The sequence below is a fragment of the Tachysurus vachellii genome, chromosome 3, assembly GCF_030014155.1.
Source record: "Tachysurus vachellii isolate PV-2020 chromosome 3, HZAU_Pvac_v1, whole genome shotgun sequence".
NCBI lineage: Eukaryota > Metazoa > Chordata > Actinopteri > Siluriformes > Bagridae > Tachysurus > Tachysurus vachellii.
In genome coordinates this window covers 26,128,461-26,150,350 of record NC_083462.1, presented here as the reverse complement: position 1 = coordinate 26,150,350, position 21,890 = coordinate 26,128,461, and the positions used below count along the sequence as shown (strand labels likewise).

The 21,890-nt window shown below is 37.5% G+C and overlaps 1 protein-coding gene across 3 annotated transcripts in view; it reads left to right on the top strand.

Annotated features, from left to right (window-relative positions):
* LOC132843283 (1-phosphatidylinositol 4,5-bisphosphate phosphodiesterase beta-1) overlaps positions 1-21,890 on the top strand; it is an 85,292-nt gene that overhangs the window by 47,473 nt on the left and 15,929 nt on the right. For 2 of the 3 annotated variants that reach the window (XM_060866484.1, XM_060866486.1), the window contains exons 6-30: positions 152-205; positions 786-861; positions 2,134-2,234; positions 2,653-2,819; positions 6,712-6,858; positions 8,203-8,360; positions 8,837-8,919; positions 9,300-9,384; positions 10,650-10,824; positions 11,760-11,846; positions 13,109-13,176; positions 13,370-13,466; positions 13,624-13,708; positions 14,198-14,322; positions 15,355-15,509; positions 16,386-16,550; positions 16,665-16,764; positions 17,008-17,112; positions 17,222-17,337; positions 18,171-18,306; positions 19,636-19,689; positions 19,788-20,007; positions 20,238-20,409; positions 21,188-21,264; positions 21,374-21,463. In XM_060866484.1, the coding sequence (XP_060722467.1) occupies positions 152-205; positions 786-861; positions 2,134-2,234; positions 2,653-2,819; positions 6,712-6,858; positions 8,203-8,360; positions 8,837-8,919; positions 9,300-9,384; positions 10,650-10,824; positions 11,760-11,846; positions 13,109-13,176; positions 13,370-13,466; positions 13,624-13,708; positions 14,198-14,322; positions 15,355-15,509; positions 16,386-16,550; positions 16,665-16,764; positions 17,008-17,112; positions 17,222-17,337; positions 18,171-18,306; positions 19,636-19,689; positions 19,788-20,007; positions 20,238-20,409; positions 21,188-21,264; positions 21,374-21,463 (2,898 nt within the window). The remainder of the gene's footprint in view (positions 1-151; positions 206-785; positions 862-2,133; positions 2,235-2,652; positions 2,820-6,711; positions 6,859-8,202; positions 8,361-8,836; positions 8,920-9,299; positions 9,385-10,649; positions 10,825-11,759; positions 11,847-13,108; positions 13,177-13,369; positions 13,467-13,623; positions 13,709-14,197; positions 14,323-15,354; positions 15,510-16,385; positions 16,551-16,664; positions 16,765-17,007; positions 17,113-17,221; positions 17,338-18,170; positions 18,307-19,635; positions 19,690-19,787; positions 20,008-20,237; positions 20,410-21,187; positions 21,265-21,373; positions 21,464-21,890) is intronic. The other variant, XM_060866485.1, reaches the window with a different exon arrangement.

Genomic DNA, 21,890 nt, shown 5'->3' with positions numbered 1-21,890 from the left:
TATTCATGCACAGGGATATACAAAATGTCAGCAATATTTATAGAGTGAAGCAACAAATGCCTCTACAGCTTATGCTTTTGTCCAACAGATCGGACTATTAATTATTTGCAGAAAGTGACAGATTCTGAAAGGAATTTGTTTCCTTTTACAGGTATACTAGACTAGCACTACAGCTCACTCCTGAGGGATTTATTCCTGTGAAGAAGTAAGTAACCCAACCCAGCCCAAGTACATAACGTATGTAACATGCCCTGCTCAGGCATCTCACTGTGAATGGTGCTCACTTACTGAATCTGTAATAAATGCACTTGCAGTCCTTATTTATCTTTGCAGAAAGCCTAAGCACATTCCTAAAGTATATAAAGACATGTTCATGTTACTTATGGAAATTATTAATTAATAAAGTAATTATTATTAAAGGAGAGGTGTCAATGTATGTTATATTCAGAAAAAAAAATTTTATATTTCGCCATTTTTAGCTGATTGCGAGAATTCAGTGACATCCAACGGTGTCCATCAGCCCACCTCACATTAAATATTGCCTGAAGTAAGAATGATATGAAAATAAAGAAATGAGTTAATTGAAAAAAGTAAATTGTTAACTGGATAGTAGATATAACACATTCTGGGGTACTTATACAGTGTTTTGGTGATTTATGTGTGGTTGGGTTCAGTGATCTGTAGTCTTTATACTGCTGAATATCTAAATAAATAACACCTTGATGAAATATATTCTGTTATGTTCTACACTTCTCTAAGAGAGCTTCTTGTGTGTTCTACTCTAGCATCTTCCGTGTGTTTTCGGCAGACAGGAAGAGGGTTGAGAATGGACTGGAGATCTGCGGCCTTCCCTCAGGGAGAGTAAGCTCTGGTTATTGTCTGTCAGTGCTGCTTGGTTTGTTTATTGGCATTGAGATAGTGTAATGTGTAAATGTGTCATTTTATAACTACAACATTCAGCTTCAATTCTGCCGGCATGAGAATATGTTCATTATTTAAGTATTTTCAGATTTGCAAATTACACCAAAATTACTGGTTGATTAAAACATAATTATTAATAATATATAATATGTTTGCTACTGAATTATGATTTTGTGCAATTCTGAACTCAAAGGAGAGAACTGTCTTTATAAACCCTAGTTATACATCTACATATACGTATATAAGCTCAATTCCTTTTAGACAACCCCTTACATAGTAATAAACAGTCTTAGAAGGGATTATAAAGGCATTTCTATCCAGAGCCTTTGATTTCAGATTGTCACAATGGAGTTTTACATCTGCTACTATGACCACATGATATACATCCCCTATCTGCAAAAGAGTAGTACACTGCTGTGTTAGAGACTGGCTGGGATTAATATTTTATTTGTTTGCTATGGTTGTTGTTTACTGTAATGTTGAGTTAATTAGAGCTAAATTGCAGCGGTGTTAATCCCCCTGCTCTGTCTTTAACCCTGCCGTCTGTGCATCTGTCTTTGCTCTGATAAAACCATGTGTGGCTGCATCACCATATAATCAGTTCAAAGTTGTTGTTTTTTTTTTTATGAGAGATGAAAACACAAACCAGAAACCTCCAGTAAAGTCCTAACCATAAACAGCACTGAAAAATTACAGCACTGAAAAAAAAGCACTGAAAAAAAGACTTGATATAGCCAGGTATTTGACAGTGTGTATATATATGTATCACATTGAACTGGTGGCTGAAGAATCTTTAAATAGAGTGTGTGTGTGTGTGTGTGTGTGTAATTGAGTCCAGGTACGATGCAGTCAGAATGATGGTGAATATGTGTAGTCCTCAGCTGCCAAGTTTGTAGGCCGTGTTGTACTGTGGGAGTTGTGATTGCCGGCCATGTTTGTGGACCGCTCTGTTTAACATGAACTGGGAAGCTTCCAGCATTGATGTGACAAAACCTTACTATATAAAATAATAATCATTTTGCAAAACAGTGTAAAGTGGCTTCCAGTGTTAACTGTAAACATAAATCTAAGTATTATCTTTTCAAAGTGGCTAAATTCTGATATATGAAATTATTTTTCCCTGTCGTTCTTTTTATTTTCCATTAAATTCCACTCATGCTGCTCTAGAAATGGCACTTTTGTGCACTGACAATCTCTTTTTTTCTCCTTCAGAATGACTTAATTCCCCAGGAACAGTTCACTCCAGATATATTCAGAGTGTTCCTCAATAACATTTGTCCCCGGAAGGACATCGATACCATCTTCTCTGAAATGTAAGCCTCTTTCATGGTTCATGCTGAGTCCAGGTTTATTGCCATGTCCCTCCAAAGTGGGATGTATAGTCCAGCTGGGAGGCTGCAGTAGCCATAGAAAGAAACACAGAAACTCCATCAATTTAAACAGAGCAATATTACAAATTAAACCCATAAATCAAATATTGAAGACTCCATAAATGCTCCTTACTAATTGCATTTTATCCTCTTAAATAACACATTTTCAAACCACTTATTAGTTATGCAGCACATTCAACATACAAATCACCACATTCTGAGCAAACTGAAAAAAGTATTTCAATCTCTTCCCTCACTGTGTTACTTAATCTCGCCTGTCAGCTTCCTCTTGGTACTGTTGGTGCTGTGCTTCAGCCACTCTGTATTACTTATGTCTCTGTCACTTATTCTATCTCTGTAGTGGTGCTAAGAGCAGGCCATACCTCACAGTAGATCAGATGACCGACTTCATCAACAACAAGCAGCGGGACCCTCGACTCAACGAGATCCTGTACCCTCCACTGAAGCCCGAGCAAGTGCAGGCGTTGGTGGAGAAATTTGAACCTGACATCATGCTCTATCAAAGAGGTTAGAGCAGCCACCTGTCACTGATATAATGGTGAACCCCCTAAAATACTTAAATGCCATAAATGAATAAGTGCAGTACCAGCACATGTCCTGAAGTGAAGTGCTTTACAAAAACATACCAAAACACACACACGTGAAATAGTAATGAGCAATTTGATTCATTTGAGCAATTTTTTTATTATTACATATGGGCACTGAAGTCTAGTCCCCACTAAATGTGCTTGAATTTTAAAAAAAGCATCTTTTCTTTTCCTTTTTGTGGCTTTAAATACAAACTACAGTTATTACCAAGTAAATTAGCGACCCAAACAGTACTGAAAAAGTAAAACACTCAGCAAAACACCTGTCCAGGCAACACCGCCTGCAGTGTGACACGTCTTTGCAGATGTTAGAAGAACTTTTGCAAGATCCAGCCTTGTTCATTTTGCTTAAGAGGTTGTGGTTGATTTAATGATTGCTAAGTTTGGGCCATATTTAATAATGTATGAATTCAATTCTAATAGATTTATAATTACTATAATTACTTTTTCTTGACATGTACAAGGGCTAGAACTTAAATTTTTGAGTGCGTGTATTTTCCTCAATAATTGAATGGTGCAGAAAGAAAAATGCTTTTAGTTTGTGCGTTGTGTCAGATTCCTTTCTCGGCAGCCGTTAAACATAAAAGAAAGAAACATGATTCAAATGACATGATTCATGACACAGAACACAGTTCTGAAGACAGAGATTTTTAGGGCTTAGGCAAGCATTTTTGGCCAGGGGTAATCACACCTCATCCACAAGACGGTTTGAAACTTTTATTAAAAAAAATTTATTTTGCTGATGGAGGCACTGCTGCTGCCATCAGTGTAACTAATTCATGCTCTTTTGAAAGTCCTGTCAACTCTTTACATGACTATGTGTGAGAAGAGGCATCTATAGAATAAAAATACAAAAATCTACAAACAGTGAGAGAGTGAAAGAGAAAGGAAAAAAGAAGAAAATTAGAAAGAAAAGAGAATGGGGATATGCATGAAAGTTTTAAGTAAAGCTGCTGATTGGCCAACTATTAAAGCTTATGATCACATCAGCAGAAGACAGTTGAATTTAAATCCAGGAACTATTTAAGCAATATTTTGTAATTAATAATGTTTCTGAATTTGAAAAATAAGGAAGATATTAATATAGAGTGAAATAAAATAAGTAGAAATATTCTGTTCATTTTTCCTGAGCTAGATCCTGAGCAACATTCTTTAAACTTTAGCTAGTTTGCTGAGATGAACCTAACAATACTGTAGTAAACAAATTATAACTAGATGAGTGGATTGAAACACCTAGTGAAAGATTTTAGGACCTATAGACAGACACTAAAGTTTAAACTTTAAGCTTAAAATTTCTTCTTTTTCTACTTTGGGCTTTTCCCATTAGGGGTCACCACAGTGAATCATCTGTTTCCACCCAGCTCTATCCTTGGCATCCTGTACTCTTGTACCAAACTTCATATCCTCTTTTAGCACATCCATGTATCTCCTTTTTGGCCTTCCTCTTGACTTCTTACCTGGCAGCTCCATCTCCAACATCCTTCTACCAATATACAGTAACCATCTCTCTCCTCTGCACATGTCCAAATCATCTTTAAGCTTTAAATTTACCATGTAAAAATATTCATCAACACAAGTAAATGATTCATTAACCTTTATATAAAAAAGGTCTACCAAACTTTAATAAAGTGTTAATAAAACCACAAATAATAAAGAGTGGAGAGCAGATTATAGAAAGATTTGCTGTGACGGTAAAAGTTTTAAAGTGATTTAGGGACAGCAGTGGCTCAGAGGTCATGGTTCTTAAACAGTCATCAGAAAATGGATTTAGAGCCACTGTTGGAGCCTCAGGTAAGGTCTTTAACCATAAAGTTGATCTGGATAAAAATGGCCTGTCAAAAAAATAAAAGAAAATGTAACAGCAATAATTGGTAGAAGATGTATTTCCAGGACTCTGCTCCATAATGAGGAGATGTACGATCAAATAGTGACACTCTCAGTGTGATCTACATCCACAGGTTCTTCTCTCACAAGGCTGAAAAGGTGAAGTCCTGCTGAGATGAAAGACACCCCCCATTGCCTCATTATAGAGACTACGTTCATATGTCAGAGGAAAAACTTTGTTAATTAGGCTGTGGAAGTCTTCTGAGTGCATGGCATGATTAATTAGTGTGAAGTGGCCAGAGGGACTAAGGAGATCTCCTATAGACTGGAACTCTACCTGGAGGAACTGAAGGGGTTGAAAACCAGTCGTCTTTATCTTCCCTGGACAGGAGACATAAGCTTTGGCTGTCAATGACCAGCACACTAATTATTTTATAACTTGGCCTTGGTTTTCTGGAATGTGATTTTTTTTGTCTAGTAGCAACAATACTTTTTCTTTTCTTAGTTTTTTGAAACTCTAATATGTAATGTGTAAGAATTAAATAGCTGTCAGGTTATTATAAAGTACTGTCTGCTTTAATTTGTGTTCATATAAGCATGAAATCTCTGAAATCAATGTTTCAAAATTCCCAATGTTGAACTTCTGTCATGCAGCTAGACAAGAACTTATAACTTTTACCAAAATAATTGTGAAGTGTCTAATAACAAAAAATTTAAATATTCTTGGTGGGTAAAAGCATTTAAGTCAAGTCAAGTCAAGTCAAGTTTTTATTGTCATTTCAACCATATATAGCTGTTGCAGTACACAGTGAAATGAGACAACGTTTCTCCAGGATCAAGGTGCTACATAAAACAAAGACAGAGCTAGGACTTAGTAAGTACGTCCTAGATACATAAAGTGCAACTGTGCAACCTAGTGCAAACTGTGCAGGACCAGACAAAAAAGACAGAAAAGACAGTGCAGGACAATAAAAAAAAGACTATACACAAAAGACAGTAAACAGAAACAGCGCTGACCAGTGTAAATACTGTATGTTCAGACAATATTCCATGCAGTAATACTAGAATGAACACAGTGTCATAGCAGCAGGTCCCTGAGATAACATAAAGAATTGTGAAAACAGCAAACAGCTGAAATGTGAGACAGTGTGTGCAAAGGGCAAAAAAGTTTGCAAAAACAGCATGTAAACAGGTTGTTGGATGTAAACAGCATGTAAACAGGTTGATGGATGTATATTGGAATTGTGTGTATTTGATGTAGGACTGTGCAGACCATACAGTTGATGTGCGTGTGAATGTTGTGCTCAGAAAAGTTCAGTTTCAGTCATTAAGGAGTCTGATGGCTTGTGGAAATAAACTGTTACACAGTCTGGTCGTGAAGGCCCGAATGCTTCGGTACCTTTTTCCAGACGACAGGAGGGTGAAGAGTGTGTGTGAGGGGTGTGTGGGGTCATCCACAATGCTGTTGGCTTTGCAGATGCCTCGTGTGGTGTAAGTGTCCATGATAGAGGGAAGAGAGATACCAATAATCTTCTCAGCTGTCCTCACTATCCGCTGCAGGGTTTTGCGATCTGAGATGGTGCAGATCCCAAACCAGGCAGTGATGCAGCTGCTCAGAATGCTCTCAATGTTCCCTCTGTAAAAAAAAAAGTTTAAACTGATTTTCACACAAAAAAGAGCATAAAAACAAGCATTGAGCCAAAAGCTCTAAAAATGTAAATCAATCTACATATTAATGTTTTCCTGAAATAAGTAGACTGACTATTTTTAAAAAGGCTGTGTTTCCTTAATGTTCCCCAATATATATGTAAATACCACCAAATTAAAGTTCTGCATGTTAGCCTCACTGTATCTAATAGTTATTCCATTACAGATAGTGCTGTGATAAATATAGAACCCAGTCACAGTTATTTTCCAGTATGCTATAAAGTGGAGACTTACTTTTGCTTATACAGCATATAAACACACTTTAATGTTTTGTTCCTCAGGGCAGATCTCCGTTGAGGGTTTTGCAAGGTATCTGAATGGAGAAGAGAACAGCATCATCCCTCCAGAGAAACTGGACCAAAGTGAGGACATGACACTTCCTTTGTCCCACTACTTCACCAACTCCTCCCACAACACGTACCTCACAGGTCAGTGAAGCAGACTACAGTATGTGCATCTCTGGATTGTCTCCCATTTGCTTCTATTAGATATGCATTTTGTCAGTAAGTAGAAATAAATGATATGTAAATGAGAATATGGGTAATACTGCAGATTATTGAGCATAATTCAGCTAAACTGCTATTGTTTGTATACATTTGTAGAAATGTATTATGAGATCACATTCTTTTTTTTTATTGTATCAACTTTATTTTTTCTTTGTAATAGAAAAATTGTAAAAATTTAAAAAATTTGGATTAGTTTGGATTGGACGTTTTAAATATAGAAATAAGAAATAATACTGAAATGCACAGAAATGTTATTGATTGAATTGGTAGCTTGGCAAAACAAGAAAGACAATTATGTCACATGTATTTCAGATTAAAATAAATTATTTTTTATGATGTAATTAAGTCTCAAAGAATTTTAAATTCTTTAAATATCATAGAATTGCTTAAGTGGGTAAGTAGGTGCTAAATGTTCAGGATGTATCTCTTTTAACCTCAAAGCTTGCTTGTAGGAAAAGTTGTATTGTAGGTGTTTAACCTCATTTCCTGTGCCTTTGAGAATTACCAGCATGTAGTTTACACCGTCGAGTCTGACAGAATTTTCTTGAGTAGAGAGTCTATGTGACATAAATCTAATGTGACAACTAATATTTTATAATAAACCGTTTTATTTTTGCAAAGCTTATAATGTATTTTAGTTCTTCAGAGGAAACACCTTATAAAATGACGCTAATAAATAAAAATTATCCTGAAATGATTTTTCTAATTGACTGTGTCATTAAATACCTCATCTGATTTTTCTAATGGACTGTTTTTTTTCCAAATAAAGGCATTAATAGAATGTGCAATTGCAGGCATTAGGAGATAATGTATCAGAAGATAAGACATTTCTGGAAATGACTGAATTCATTTTCTGGGAAAAAAAAAAAACTAAGAGGCTTTTGCCTGGAAAATGACCCCTCAAATGTCTCTAAGGCTTCTTACGCTGCTGTAGTATTGTGATACTAATAGGGACATAATTGATTTGCTAATGATGGTAATACATTCAGATTCAGCCCCATTACTTCCATTCTTTTCATGAATTTTAGCATATGTAATATGGTCTATTTGTTTGGAAATTTTATAAACCGTGCTGTTTCTTTAACAGCAAATAAACTCTCTGTGTTTAAGTTTACAAATTCTTACAATGACTGCAGTGTTATCCTGGCTGCACAGCAGTGCATCGTATTTAAACTCAGTGATATTTTATATAACAAACAGAGATTATTTTTACTCAAAGATTTGAATAAGCCTTGAGGTTTCTGAGGGTCAGTGTGATTTGTGCAGCGGGACAGCTGGCAGGAAACTCCTCGGTGGAGATGTACAGGCAGGTGCTGCTGTCAGGCTGCCGCTGTGTGGAGCTGGACTGCTGGAAGGGACGCACAGCCGAAGAGGAGCCCATTATCACCCATGGCTTCACCATGACCACTGAGATCTCCTTTAAGGTAAATTAACACTAGCAAATTTGTCCAATCTTATGCACAGGATGTGCTGTGACACAATCACACACATGCCAAGTGTATGAAAAGATTCTGATTTCTTCACCAACCAGAGACAAAAACGCACAGCCGTATTGAGTACAAGGTGAGACAGAAAGGGAAACAAAGATCAAGAAATACAATAGAAAGAGGAGACTATTGCGATAGATGGGAAAATTGTTTAAGCACGGTCACACTCATCAAAAGCAATGGATTTTTTTTAAAAAAAGATCATTTGCACCATTCTTATTAGGTCATCACAGCTAATCTCCCACTTCTGATGAGACGACTAGAGCAAAGCAGATTGACTTACAATAAGATTGCATTTCCATCTAGAAATATCTCATTATCAGTATTCATCACTGCTGTATGAGGCTTGTGGTGGGTCCTGAAAGTGTTTTGTGGCTTGATGATGATTGTGCAATGCCAATCGTCTGTTTCAGGAAGTGATTGAGGCCATTGCTGAGAGTGCTTTCAAGACATCTCCTTTTCCTGTCATCCTCTCATTTGAGAACCATGTGGACTCGTAAGTGAAAGCTGCACTCCCACCACTCAGACTATGCAATTCTCAGTTTCTCAGACCATGCTGTTCCTCCAAAATCATTTAATGATGCAGAAGTAAGCAGCTAGTAATGGTTTCAGTGACTCCAGTATGGCACATATTCATTCCCCATCCAGTGTTACATAGAGACAAATGTGAAAGATGCCTCAATTATCACAGAAGACAGATACTTAGCTCATGGGATGCAATTTTTAAGAGCAGATGTGTAAATATGTTTTGCCTTGACAAGGACAAAAAAAACTGAATTGTCTTTTTCAGACAGTGTGGAGTTGATGTAAATGTATGTGAGGTCATGGCTGTGGCACTGACTGTCTTTCTGTCTTTCTTCTGTCTTGTCTTCACAGCCCCAAGCAGCAAGCTAAGATGGCTGAGTACTGCAGATCAATATTTGGAGATGCTCTGCTTACAGAGCCACTGGAGAAATATGCAGTGAGTTTGCAACCATATTCTACTAACTTCAGCATAACTTTGGGATGAATTTTGAATTTGTGTTTATTCTTAAGGTTGTCTAGACACCTACACTTACTATACCAGCATAAAAACAGCATTTATAGCTATTCAGTCACTTTACACCATGCATCTAAATGCATAAAAGAGTTAAAATAGTGAAAATAGAAGGAAAGAAAATCATACTGTTTATTTTTATTCTGTTTTCAACTCCAACCAATCATACGCTCCCTAGAGTAGGTGTTCTTAATCAGCCACACGTTTATCAAATTGCAGAAGGCTGTGACTTGGAGCAGATTAAATGGAAATATGCCAGTAGCTGATCTAAATGCTTGTGCTCGAAAAAACCTTTATCTGTACCCCCACAGTTGTCATAGAAACCGGTCAAAAGCATGCTTTGTGCTCCTGTAGAGGAACTCTGAGTCCCCGTCACTTGTTCTTACGTAACTGCTTTCCTCCTTTCATCCCCACTCTTTCACTCATTAGGGAAGGTTGTGAATGACTTGCGGTAATACACTCATTGTTTTGGTAGATTTATTGCGGTAGGAAAGGCTTGTATCTTGGCTGCAATGTCAGTGTGGCCTTTGTGTAGGACACCATGTGACGTTAGGTTTGTCTGTGTGAGCCAGCCCAACTGTCCAACTGTGAAAGGCATATTGGGCTTTAGATCTAAGTTATCTCCCTTTTCCCAAGGGCAAGAAGAGAAAGCACAAAGGGCTATTTCGTAAAACAGGACCAAGACTGAAATGGGCACAGACATTTACCCCTGATCATTCCTCTAGAAATCATCATGGAATGATCTGAGTTTAGGATAAAGATAAAAATTAATTTGAGTCACTTGTTTGGCAAACCCAACCCGGTCTTTCTCTATTTTTCTAATAAAGTGATTATTTTTATAGAAATATGCACAAACTTGACTGTATTGGGCCATATGTCCTGGTCCTATAGCATACTTCATCCTCTAGCATGTTTTAGAGCTGATTGAAAAAATCAACAGCAAAATTTTTCTTTTCCAAAACAAAAACAAAAACCGCAATGATTAATGAATTAGAAATCATTCTTGTGTCGTAATAAAGATATAACGATTTGATGGGAAATACAAAACATAGGCAAAACACGTTCATTTAATTCCTAAATAACTACACCATAATTGCTGCATTGTTAACAGATGTTAGCATTTATAGCCATGTTAATTATTTGTTCATTGATATCTTGATATAATATGTACTGGACTTCTCTGTTTTCAGCTGGAACCAGGATGCCCTCTGCCCAGTCCCATAGATCTCTTGGGTAAAATTCTCATCAAGAACAAGAAAAATTCCCACAAGGATGAGGGCAGCACAAAGAAGAAGCTCTGTGAGCAGACCTCTAATACCTACAGCGATACATCCAGTGTGTGTGAGCAGTCTTCTCCAAGTGCAGGTACCTTTCTTCTTTTATACCAGCATGCCTTAGCACTTAAATCTTATGTTTTACCATGAGTGGCTATCTACTATAAAGTGAAAGCTATTAAAACGAATCTAAAAAACACCCATGCATTGTGTTTTACATATATGATTTCCCACTAGGTTATGCTATCTATATTGCATCTTAGCCTGTCTGCGAGTCTGTGATTACTTTTCAGCGAGGATGTTTTTGGCTGCCGTTTGTGCTGCTGATCCTCAGGGGCTGAATGATTGCAGGCTGCTTGGTCGATATTTTCATCGGTAGCTTTCAACCATAATCACAGACAAATCCATCAGCAGCTACTGAAATTAAACCTGTGCTCTCTTGAACTGATATTGCCCTCTGCTGGATGAACAGCACCAGCGCATACCCCAAAAACTTAAACTCATAAGGATTACAAGTATCTCATATATTTATCCCGGATATATTTATTGACCGTGGTTAGAAGATGAACAGTCTGTAGATTAGCTCCAAATATTAGATGAAAAGAAATAAGTAAGGCACGCACTAGATATATAGATAAGTAGATATAAATAATAAATAAATTAGTGTAATTAAAAAGAAATTACATACTACTAACAAAGTTTGTATTGTCTTCTGAAAAGAGAGATTTAAACAAATGGCAGTTAAAAAGGAAAAAAATCACCATAATGTACATGTGCAGAACTTTTACAGAGAGAGGAACATTTTGACAACAGACTTTTCAGCCATTATATAAAAGTCTCCAGGTTTTGCTTTTTTTTCCACAGGACTAACTATGTTTAACGGTTTTCCCTTAATTCACCAGAGATGAGACCAGTTTATTTTATGTAACATCATACAATGGATTCAAAAAATGTGTGAAGGCGCATTACCAGTATCCGAGGTTTGGTTGTTGCACTGTGAATGACTGAACCTGGGCTTTTTCACAGGCTCCACAAATCATGACGTGCCAGACTCCAGTCAGCCGAACTCAGAGACAGGCAGTGACAGCAGGCTACAGGGGAGAAAATATATTGGTGAGACGACACTGAGCTACACCAATACACACGGAAATAGCTAGTTTTTTTATTTTAGATTAAAAAGAACACTGAAAAAATTGTGTGCAAAATTATTTAAAATGGTGCATTACTTGAAAGGTGCATGTGTATACATTATAAAGTGCATTATAACACATTCATAAGCACAAGAAATCTGAAAAAGTGACAACCTGAAAAATAGAAAAGGCCTCCCTTTAAATTACGGGTAGACTGTTGCATGTAAATCATGTTTAAGGTTAACTAACAGCACATTTATGAAGGTTATGAAGGTTTGAGCCATTAAGTATCGACCAAATGTACAAAATAAATTTAATAATATAGGTGATGGTGGTTGTCTGTTTGACTTCAATGCCATTTTATTGTAATATGTAGCTTATTTAAATGTATAACATATACTGATGTAAACCTATTATAGAACCTCATTTGCTGAATAAATGAAAATGGGGAATGGAAATGATTTTATAAGTTAATTTATTTTAAACAATGTATTCATATAGAAAATGTAGATTCCTTCTCTTTTTTTCATGCTGTATAAAACAGTTGATTATTAATACGGGCTTATAAATGTGTTATGAAGACCCTGTATTTGTATCATGTAAACCAAGCTTGGTTCAATCCATTTGCTAATTTATATATTTATGTATTTATTATTTTTACATTGTATGCATGTACAAACCTAAGTAATAAATTTATAAAGTAAATAAATGACTTGGGGGCACGGTGGCTTAGTGGTTAGCACGTTCGCCTCACACCTCCAGGGTCGGGATTCGATTCCCACCTCCGCCTTGTGTGTGTGGAGTTTGCATGTTCTCCCCGTGCCTCGGGGGTTTCCTCCGGGTACTCCGGTTTCCTCCCCCAGTCCAAAGACATGCATGGTAGGTTGCATGCATTGGCATCTCTGAAAATGCATGCATTGGCATCTCTGAAAAAGATTTTCATCTCTGAAAAAAAAAAATTGTCCGTAGTGTGTGATTGCGTGAGTGAATGAGAGTGTGTGTGTGTGCCCTGCAATGGGTTGGCACTCCGTCCAGGGTGTACCCTGCCTTGATGCCCAATGACGCCTGAGGCACAGGCTCCCCGTGACCCGAGGTAGTTCGGATAAGCGTTAGAAAATGAATGAATGAAAATGAATGAATAAATGACTTTTTTTTTCAGGTTTTTGTTATATTAAATGACATCAAGCATCTGTGAGATTCAAATCACAAGTAAATAGTGACATTTAAAGTAATGTATTTCATCAGGTGACGTTGATGCAGAAAGTGAGGATGAGGATGAAGAAGACGATGACTGTAAAAAGTCCATGGATGAGGTAGATACTGCTATGTGTATATAATGGGCTTATTATATTATACTAAAGCTATACAGTATGTATTATCATGTACTATCACTATTCTTACTGTTCTACTACAACACTTTGTTCCGTTTTTCCTAAAAAACCCAGTAATAGGCAATAAGTGCAGGACATAAGCACAAGTGCACTGCTTACTATGTGTCTTGTTTAGGGGACAGCAGGAAGTGAAGCATTTGCAACTGAGGAGATGTCCAACTTAGTCAACTATATCCAGCCAGTCAAATTCACCTCATTTGAAGCATCTAAAAGTAAGTTAGTTGATTTTAAGCTACTAATTGCAGAATTATTATGCAGTATTTTACATCATGTACTACAGTACTACAGGCAGGCACACAACATACTTTACGATGTAAATGTGTTAGAAGCCTAATCTTACATGCACATCTATGACACCTTATTTTACAGAGTCCAATAAAAGTTATCACATGTCATCATTTGTGGAGACAAAGGCACTTGAGCAGCTGACAAAGTCTCCAGTGGAGTTTGTGGAGTATCCTTTTTACAGTGAAATGTTTATCTGAAATCCTTTTGTGAAATGGGGGGTCATGTTGTTACATCCATGTTGTTACATTTGATCCTTATTAAACTACATTATGAGTGGCTAACAATATTATATCTAACAGATCATTTCAGGACAGTTTCTGTCGGATAAAAAGGTTGGCACCTATGTGGAAGTGGAAATGTTTGGCCTCTCAGTGGACACAAGAAGGAAAGCATTTCGGACAAAGACATCCCCAGGCAATTCTGTTAACCCTGTGTGGGATTCTGTTAAGCCTGGGTAATTGTGGGCATATGTTCCTTGATGGCTAAGGACAGAGGCAGGTGGCAGCGGTTGGTTGTGGCTTTTGGTCCTATAGTGGACAAAAAGGGATAAAACTTCTGATCGATCAGAGTTGAGAATCCAAGAGCTTGATGGCATAATGAAGATTAATCAATAAATGAAACTACTGCTTGGTGTTCCTTAACCGAATCTACACAGGTATAACAAGCTCCAGCTTAGCCGAATCTACCCCAAAGGCACTCGGGTTGATTCCTCCAACTACATGCCCCAAGTTTTCTGGAACGCTGGATGTCAGCTTGTGGCACTGAACTTCCAGACGTTAGGTACAACATGAGTGTACAAGTCAAAGGAAGCAGATTGCAGTCAGTGATTCACTAACGTTACAGTAACAGAATGATCCTTATTAAACTCATATTATTGTTACTTTTATAGTCAGCTTGGATCAAAGTTAATGTAACTTCGTCAGTAAAGTAAATATTACCACACAAATAATACTGTGCTAGTAAATAGAAGCATAATCTGAAAGCAGAAATTAAAAATAGGTTTGTCTATGACTTATAGGAGATTATTTGCTATTATATCTATTATAATCTATTATAATACTATTATGATTTTTATTTAATTCTAATGCTTTTCTTAATAATGAAAATGTTTTACCAAGTGGCCTAAATATTTCTGAGAATGTGAACAGGTTACCAGCTGCCTAATGTTTAGCAGGACTGATATTATTACAATATATGATCTGTTAATAAGACTAAATAGGACTAATAGATAAATTTCAGATGAAAGTGTATAAATTGTTGCTGTTTCTATAAGATTACTAAACCATGGTTTCTAGCTCCAGTGTAGCATGTATAATGATACTAATAAATAAAATTACCTTTTTAAATGCTAGTATTAGTAATATTACATAATTGTAAATAAAACCTATTAATGAATTACAATTAATGATGCAAGTGAAACACAAATAATTCATCTTCAATATATGTTTTTATCCCACATGACCTGAAAATCCCTTTTTAAATGACAGAAACTATATTTCTCACGTTTGTTAGATTTTAGTGCCACCTTATCCTCAAAAATCGCTACTATTAGTATGTAAAATAGTATCTGCATATATAGTGTATTGGTTTATTTACTTGTTTAATAATATTTTCAGAACAAAACAGTGATTTGCCTCAGATATTCTGTCATATATGTATAGCAGTCCCTTAGCCAGGTTATTTCCCCTCGAGCGTGGACTAAGCTTTACTGACTTTTCTGATCATATTCCATATGTGACACAATCTGTGAGAATATGTGAAGTCCAGTAGGAAGTCTGTCATGACTCATTGCTCTTGTATGTTGTTTGACAGATCTAGCCATGCAACTGAACCTGGGCATGTTTGAGTACAATGGAAAATGTGGCTACAGGCTGAAGCCTGAGTTTATGAGGAGACCTGATAAGAACTTTGACCCCTTCACTGAGAGCACGGTGGATGGGATTGTAGCGCACACACTTTCAGTGAAGGTAACCCTATGAATTATTGCGGGTACAGAGCATGCTGTTTTGTAGACTTTTTCTGATTAATGATGCCGTTTTTTCTGGAGTGTTGATGTTTTGATGAACTAGGAAGGTGGTATTTTTTTACTTAATTTTCCATGTCAGATTGTTCATGCAGCCTCAAAAAATGGATAGAAAACGAATAATCAGTTAACAGTCAGTTAACTGTGAAAATGCCGAAAAGGATTTGCTTGGATGTAGTGATGAAAAGTAGATGGAAGTTTGCTATGATTAGTAGCACTGACAAAAGCCAACATTAGCAAATAATCTTGCTAAAATTTTATATCTACTAAAAATTTTATTTTAATTATTCAAGTAATTTTAACCTAATATAATTTTAAAGGCTTACAACATGTTGCTATTTTTTTGATTTTATATTATATGCTCATGCTAATTAATGTGACATTACTGAAATAATAGCTATATTTGTTATAATAAAACCTGGTTTACTAGGGGATTTCCAACATCAAGACACACGGCCTGATATAATAGTATCTCACAGAAGCGAGTACAGTTCTCACGTTTTTGTAAATATTTTATATTTTCATATGAAAACACTGAAGAAATGACACTTTGCTATAATGTAAAGTAGTGTGTGTACAGCTTGTATAAATTTGCTGTCCCCTCAAAATAACTCAACACACCTCTATTAATGTCTAAACCGCTGGCCACAAAAGTGAGTACATCCCTAATTGAAAATGTCCAAATTGGGCAATAAAATATCTACAAAAATATGAGGGGTGTACTCACTTCTGTGAGATACTGTAAGTAAAAAAAGTAAGATAACAAAATTAAACAAGAAGCGCACACATTATGAGTGGCTAACAATATTATATCTAACAGATCATTTCAGGACAGTTTCTGTCGGATAAAAAGGTTGGCACCTATGTGGAAGTGGAAATGTTTGGCCTCCCAGTGGACACAAGAAGGAAAGCATTTCGGACAAAGACATCCCCAGGCAATTCTGTTAACCCTGTGTGGGATGAGGAGCCCATAGTCTTTAAGAAGGTAAAACACAAGCATGTGGATTTCCTGTAGAGTTTTAGTGCTCTTCTGTTGCTTCAAATATATATTTCAAGTCTCAATGATGGTCCCCATTCTGTTTGTGGTTCTTTCTTCAAGGTGGTTCTTCCCACTCTTGCATCTTTGAGAATAGCTGTCTATGAGGACAGTGGGAGGATTATTGGTCATCGGATCATCCCGGTGAACGCCATCCGGCCTGGTACATAGCTCTGTTTTACTGTTACTGCCTTCACATTGCACTGCTTATAAGGCATTCACACTGCTGTCACAATCTTTCTGAACTGTACACACCACAACTGTCTGTAAGATCTTACATACACATGCTTAATCTTAAAACATCACTGCTTCAGAAGCTGCTTAGTATTGTTATTAATAGTGAACAGCAGTGATAAACAGTCTGTCTCTTTTCTCTCTCTCCCACTTCTCTTTCTCTCTCTTTCAGGATACCATTACATTGGGCTGAGGAATGAGAAGAACCAGACACTAACTCTTCCTGCTGTTTTTGTCTACACTGAAGTCAAAGATTATGTTCCTGATACCTTTGCAGGTATGAGTTCAGGCTGGAATACTGCTCTGCTTTTTTCTAAAAAGTCTGCTGCCGAGTCTAATTGTAAATGTCATTACCTTGATGTTGTGCTCTGATTTTGTCTAAGCAGATGTGATTGAGGCACTGTCCAATCCCATCCGCTATATCAACCTGATGGAACAGAGAGCCAATCAGCTTGCAGCTCTCACTCTGGAAGAGGGAGGGCAAGACGTGAACATCAAAGAGGTCTGTACTGTGTGCATACTGTAGATTTGTGTGTGCCCCATGTGTCTCTGTTATACTGTGTGTGTGTGTGTATGTGTGTGTGAGAGAGAGAGAGTGTGTGTGTGTGCATGCTTGTGTGTGTGTGTGTGTGTGTGTGTGTGTGTGAGAGAGAGACAGAGAAAGAGAGAGAGAGAGAGAGAGTGTGTGTGTGTGTGTGTGTGTGTGCGTGCTTGAGTGTGTGTGTGCGTGTGTGTGTGTGTGTGTGTGTGTGTGTGTGTGTGAGCTACTTCATCCAGCTCCCCAGTCATAAAACAGTTGTCAGCCCTCTGTGGACTGAAGCTTGAGCTGATTGGCTAGACCTGTGGGACTTCTCTGTCCTTCACGCCTGTCCAATCAAGCTGATTCAGCTTGGAAGAGGCAATTAATTGTGACCCTGAGCTTATGCTATGGCAACAGTTTTCATGGAAGTTGTAGACCTAGCACAGTCTTTTGAACCATACCAGCTGCAGTTTGAGCAAACATTTAAATAGAGAGCAGAGTAAAGCCAAGGAGACGAGGTAAAGGAGCAAAAAGTTTAAATAAATCCAGGCATTCACTTGGCCATGATAAGAGTGGGGTACCAGCGCTACATCTACAAAGTCTGCACTGAATTGGAGGTAATTTGATATATTAGTTTTGAGAGTCGAATGTTCGAATGCCGAATGTTCTGTAAATAATGAGAACAGGTTTATTCAGTGTTTTTATGGTGGTCAGCATAGCTCTCAATGGATTAGCTGTCTGCACAACACAGATCAGGCTTCTAGTTCTTTGATTGCCAAGAATTCTGATTTCATGATTTTTTTTGTGGGCTGCAGATCGATGCATGTGGGGAGCTTGTATCAGAGTCGGTCAACGAGGCCCAACGCCCTCCAGCAGAGAATGGAACGAGCCCTACTCCTCTCATCTCACCAAAACCACCTTCACTGGTCAGCCATCATGCCCACTCCACAGGTACACAAGCCACAATTTCACTTTAGAGCATCAGAAAGCATTTATATTCATTTTTGCTTAACGCAACATTTAAAACCTACTATTTTATTCCATTATCAAAATCCATTAGATTAAAGATCCTATTTTAGTAGGCAGTCATGATGTCAACCAATGTCTTTTTATGATCATAAAACTACTGAAAAGTTGAGTTAGAACAAATGAATTAGGTGTATTTAGGAATCAAATGTTTATTTTTCAAACTTACTTTTAAACGTTTGAATAATTTGAATGTCTTCTAGTGGCTCATTTCAATAAAATTTTCACAGTTACAAACTTTTCAAACATTTCAAACTATTACATTTCACTTAGGGGGGGCACGGTGGCTTAGTGGTTAGCACGTTCGCCTCACACCTCCAGGGTCGGGATTCGATTCCCGCCTCCACCTTGTGTGTGTGGAGTTTGCATGTTCTCCCCGTGCTCCTCCGAGTACTCCGGTTTCTTCCCCCGGTCCAAAGACATGCATGGTAGGTTGATTGGCATCTCTGGAAAATTGTCCCTAGTGTGTGATTGCATGAGTGAATGAGAGTGTGTGTGCCCTGTGATGGGTTGGCACTCCGTTCAGGGTGTATCCTGCCTTGATGCCCGATGACGCCTGGGATAGGCACAGGCTCCCCGTGACCCAAGGTAGTTCGGATAAGCGGTAGAAGATGAATGAATGAATGAATGAACATTTCACTTAAAGAGCTCATAATCATTGGCTTGACTTTGATATTCCTTTGCACTTTATGTGTGTTCACATAATATTGTGTTCACATTATGTGTATATCTGCCCTGTGCATCACCTCATTTCCTGTCTCTGTGATGGAAATAAATGTAATGTGTGGTGTTGGATTCGTTTCGGTAGAAATTTTATTGATTCATTTAATGATTTTTTTGTGTAATGAGATGTCAGCCTTCCCATTTAGCAGGCAGTAATGTGTAGTTTATTCTTGTTAGAGATAAAATAATTCAGTCAGTCGTTTGTAGGTAATATTTGGAGGGAGTATTAGAATTGTCATATTGGGAATAAGATGGCTAAGATGGCATCTAAGGATCTCAGCAGGCAGTAATGCAAGTATAACTTGTGAGTTTGCAAATCCTGTTTTTCTAAGAGATCAGACCATCATATAAACATCACACACACAAGGACAACATCAGGACTGATATTCATTTCTCACCACAAAAATCTCACCCTTGGGTGATTTTAAAAAACAGAGAAAAAACTCTGAACTAAAGCTCAGAGCAGTGTGTGTATGTGTGTGTGTGTGTGTGTCTGTGTGTAGACTCACTTTTATGTGATATTTATTCCAGGATCTGTGAAACCAGCTGTTAAGACTGGAGATGTGATTCAGAGTGTTTTGACAGGTACCACTCAATAAATTCTCACAGAAAATGCATCGGTTTTCTGCAACACATTCTGATCAATATGTGTGTGTGTGTGTGTGTGTGTGTGTGTGTGATAGAGATGGAAGGTCAGACACTGGAGGAATTGAAGCAGCAGAAGGCTTTCGTGAGGGAGCAGAAGAAACAGTATAAAGAGCTAAAGGATCTGGTAAAGAAGCACCATAAGAAAACCACAGACATGATCAAAGAGCACACAGCCAAACAAAGTGAGCTGCAGGGCGAATTCCAGCGCAGGCAGTCTGCCCTGCATAAGAGCGCCAAACGAGATGGTAAGAAAAGGTAGGTTGCCTTTTTACTAACTCTTTATCTCCCGTTGTTCCTTTCTTTCACTCTCCAGTCTTATGGTATTTCATGACATATTTTTATTTATTTTTCCTTCAAGCTTATCTTTGGATTTCTTCATTATCATATAATTGCCTCATGACACCTACTGTAGAGTGGTGGTGTAATCTGAATAAAATATACAGTAATTATGAGTAATGAAGTAACTCAGCTTGTGTGTGTGGTAGATCAGGTTCAGAGCAAGCTCTGTCTGCTGTGGATCAGGAGCTGGCCGCTCTGGAGGAGGAGAACACACAGAGACTGAGCGAGCTGAAGGATCAACAGCAGCATCAGCTGCTCACTCTCAGACAAGACCAGTACTACAGTGAACAGTACCTCAAAGGCAAACACATCAAACAGGTAATTACTGTGTACAGTCAGTCAAGTAGCATCACAGACATAAGGGAATATATATGGGATTACGGGGTTTTAGTGCTGATTCACAACTTGCTAGCTGTTGCTGACAAGCTAAGCAAAATCAACCTGTAGCCTATAAATGTTAGACTGCAACCAGCACTGACAGCTTCAATGAAATGAGCAAGCTCAGGTTTATTATTTAAAAAACATAAATACTAGGCTGCTTTATGAAGCAGAATAAGAATACAGTACATGAGGAAATCTGTTCATGGTTGATGATGTCTGTGTCTACTTTACCTGTATACCTTTACAGCATTAGTAGCAGCTTCACTTCTTGTTGTTCTTTGAGCTGCTGCTTGTTCGGGCCGCCACTGCGGATCACCTGCTCTGCATATCTGATTTGGCACATGTTTTACGCCAGATGCCCTTCCTAACGGAACCCTATCATTTTTGCTTGGGACCTGCACCGAGAGTTAGCTCTACAGAGGCTGGGTTAGCTCCCTGCCTGGGAATTGAACCCGGGCCAGGGCAATGAGCGCAGAGGATCATGCCGTTGGACCACCAGGAGGCTCCTAGTAGTAACTTCACTAAATTTGAGCCTTGCACTATTAAGAGCTCATAAACTAGAGCTTCAAATTTAATGAATCTCAAGTTAGGCTGGAGAACTAAAGCTTGGATTAACTGTTATATAACATATATTACTTCTTTCTGACTCATTCTCCTCATTTGCCTCTGTGTGTGTGTGTGTGTGTGTGTGTTTCTGAACTATCTACTTTTCCAGCTGGTGGAGAAGCTGACCACTGTAGCTGAGGAATGTCAGAGTAACCAGCTGAAGAAACTTAAGGAGCTGTGTGAGAAGTAAGCATTGCACTATACACAGACTGGATTCAAGCAACATTTTATTCGTTTTAAATTGCATTATGTTTGTATGTTACCGATACAACACATTTATATGTTCTATCTGTAGAGAAAAGAAAGAATTGAAAAAGAGGATGGATAAGAAGAGACAGGAGAAGATACAAGAAGCAAAATCAAAAGAGAAGAATCTAACAGAGGAGTAAGTCATTGCACTGTGTTGAACTGAGAGGGTTCACTACTAGTACAATGCTCCTTTGATATACAGTACAGCACAGTTCAAGTAATTAGACACTGACCCAGTTTTGGTTGTTTTGGCTCTAGACACAAAAATAGACACCAGCAACAAATAAACATTCTTTAAACTGTAAAATATTTTATATATATATATATATATAACTATTATATACATATTATATATATAAAAAATTTATATAAATATTATATAGTTTTTAGGATATATATATGAAGGATAAGGAAGGGGTCATGAAGACACTAGAATATACTATCAAAATAAGTCAGGGACAAAGTTCTAGTAAAATACTGTATGGGTTTTCTGGTGGGAAAAGTCCCAAACTTTTTACATCCCACTATAACCTATGACCGTTTATTTAAAAAATGAGAAAAAC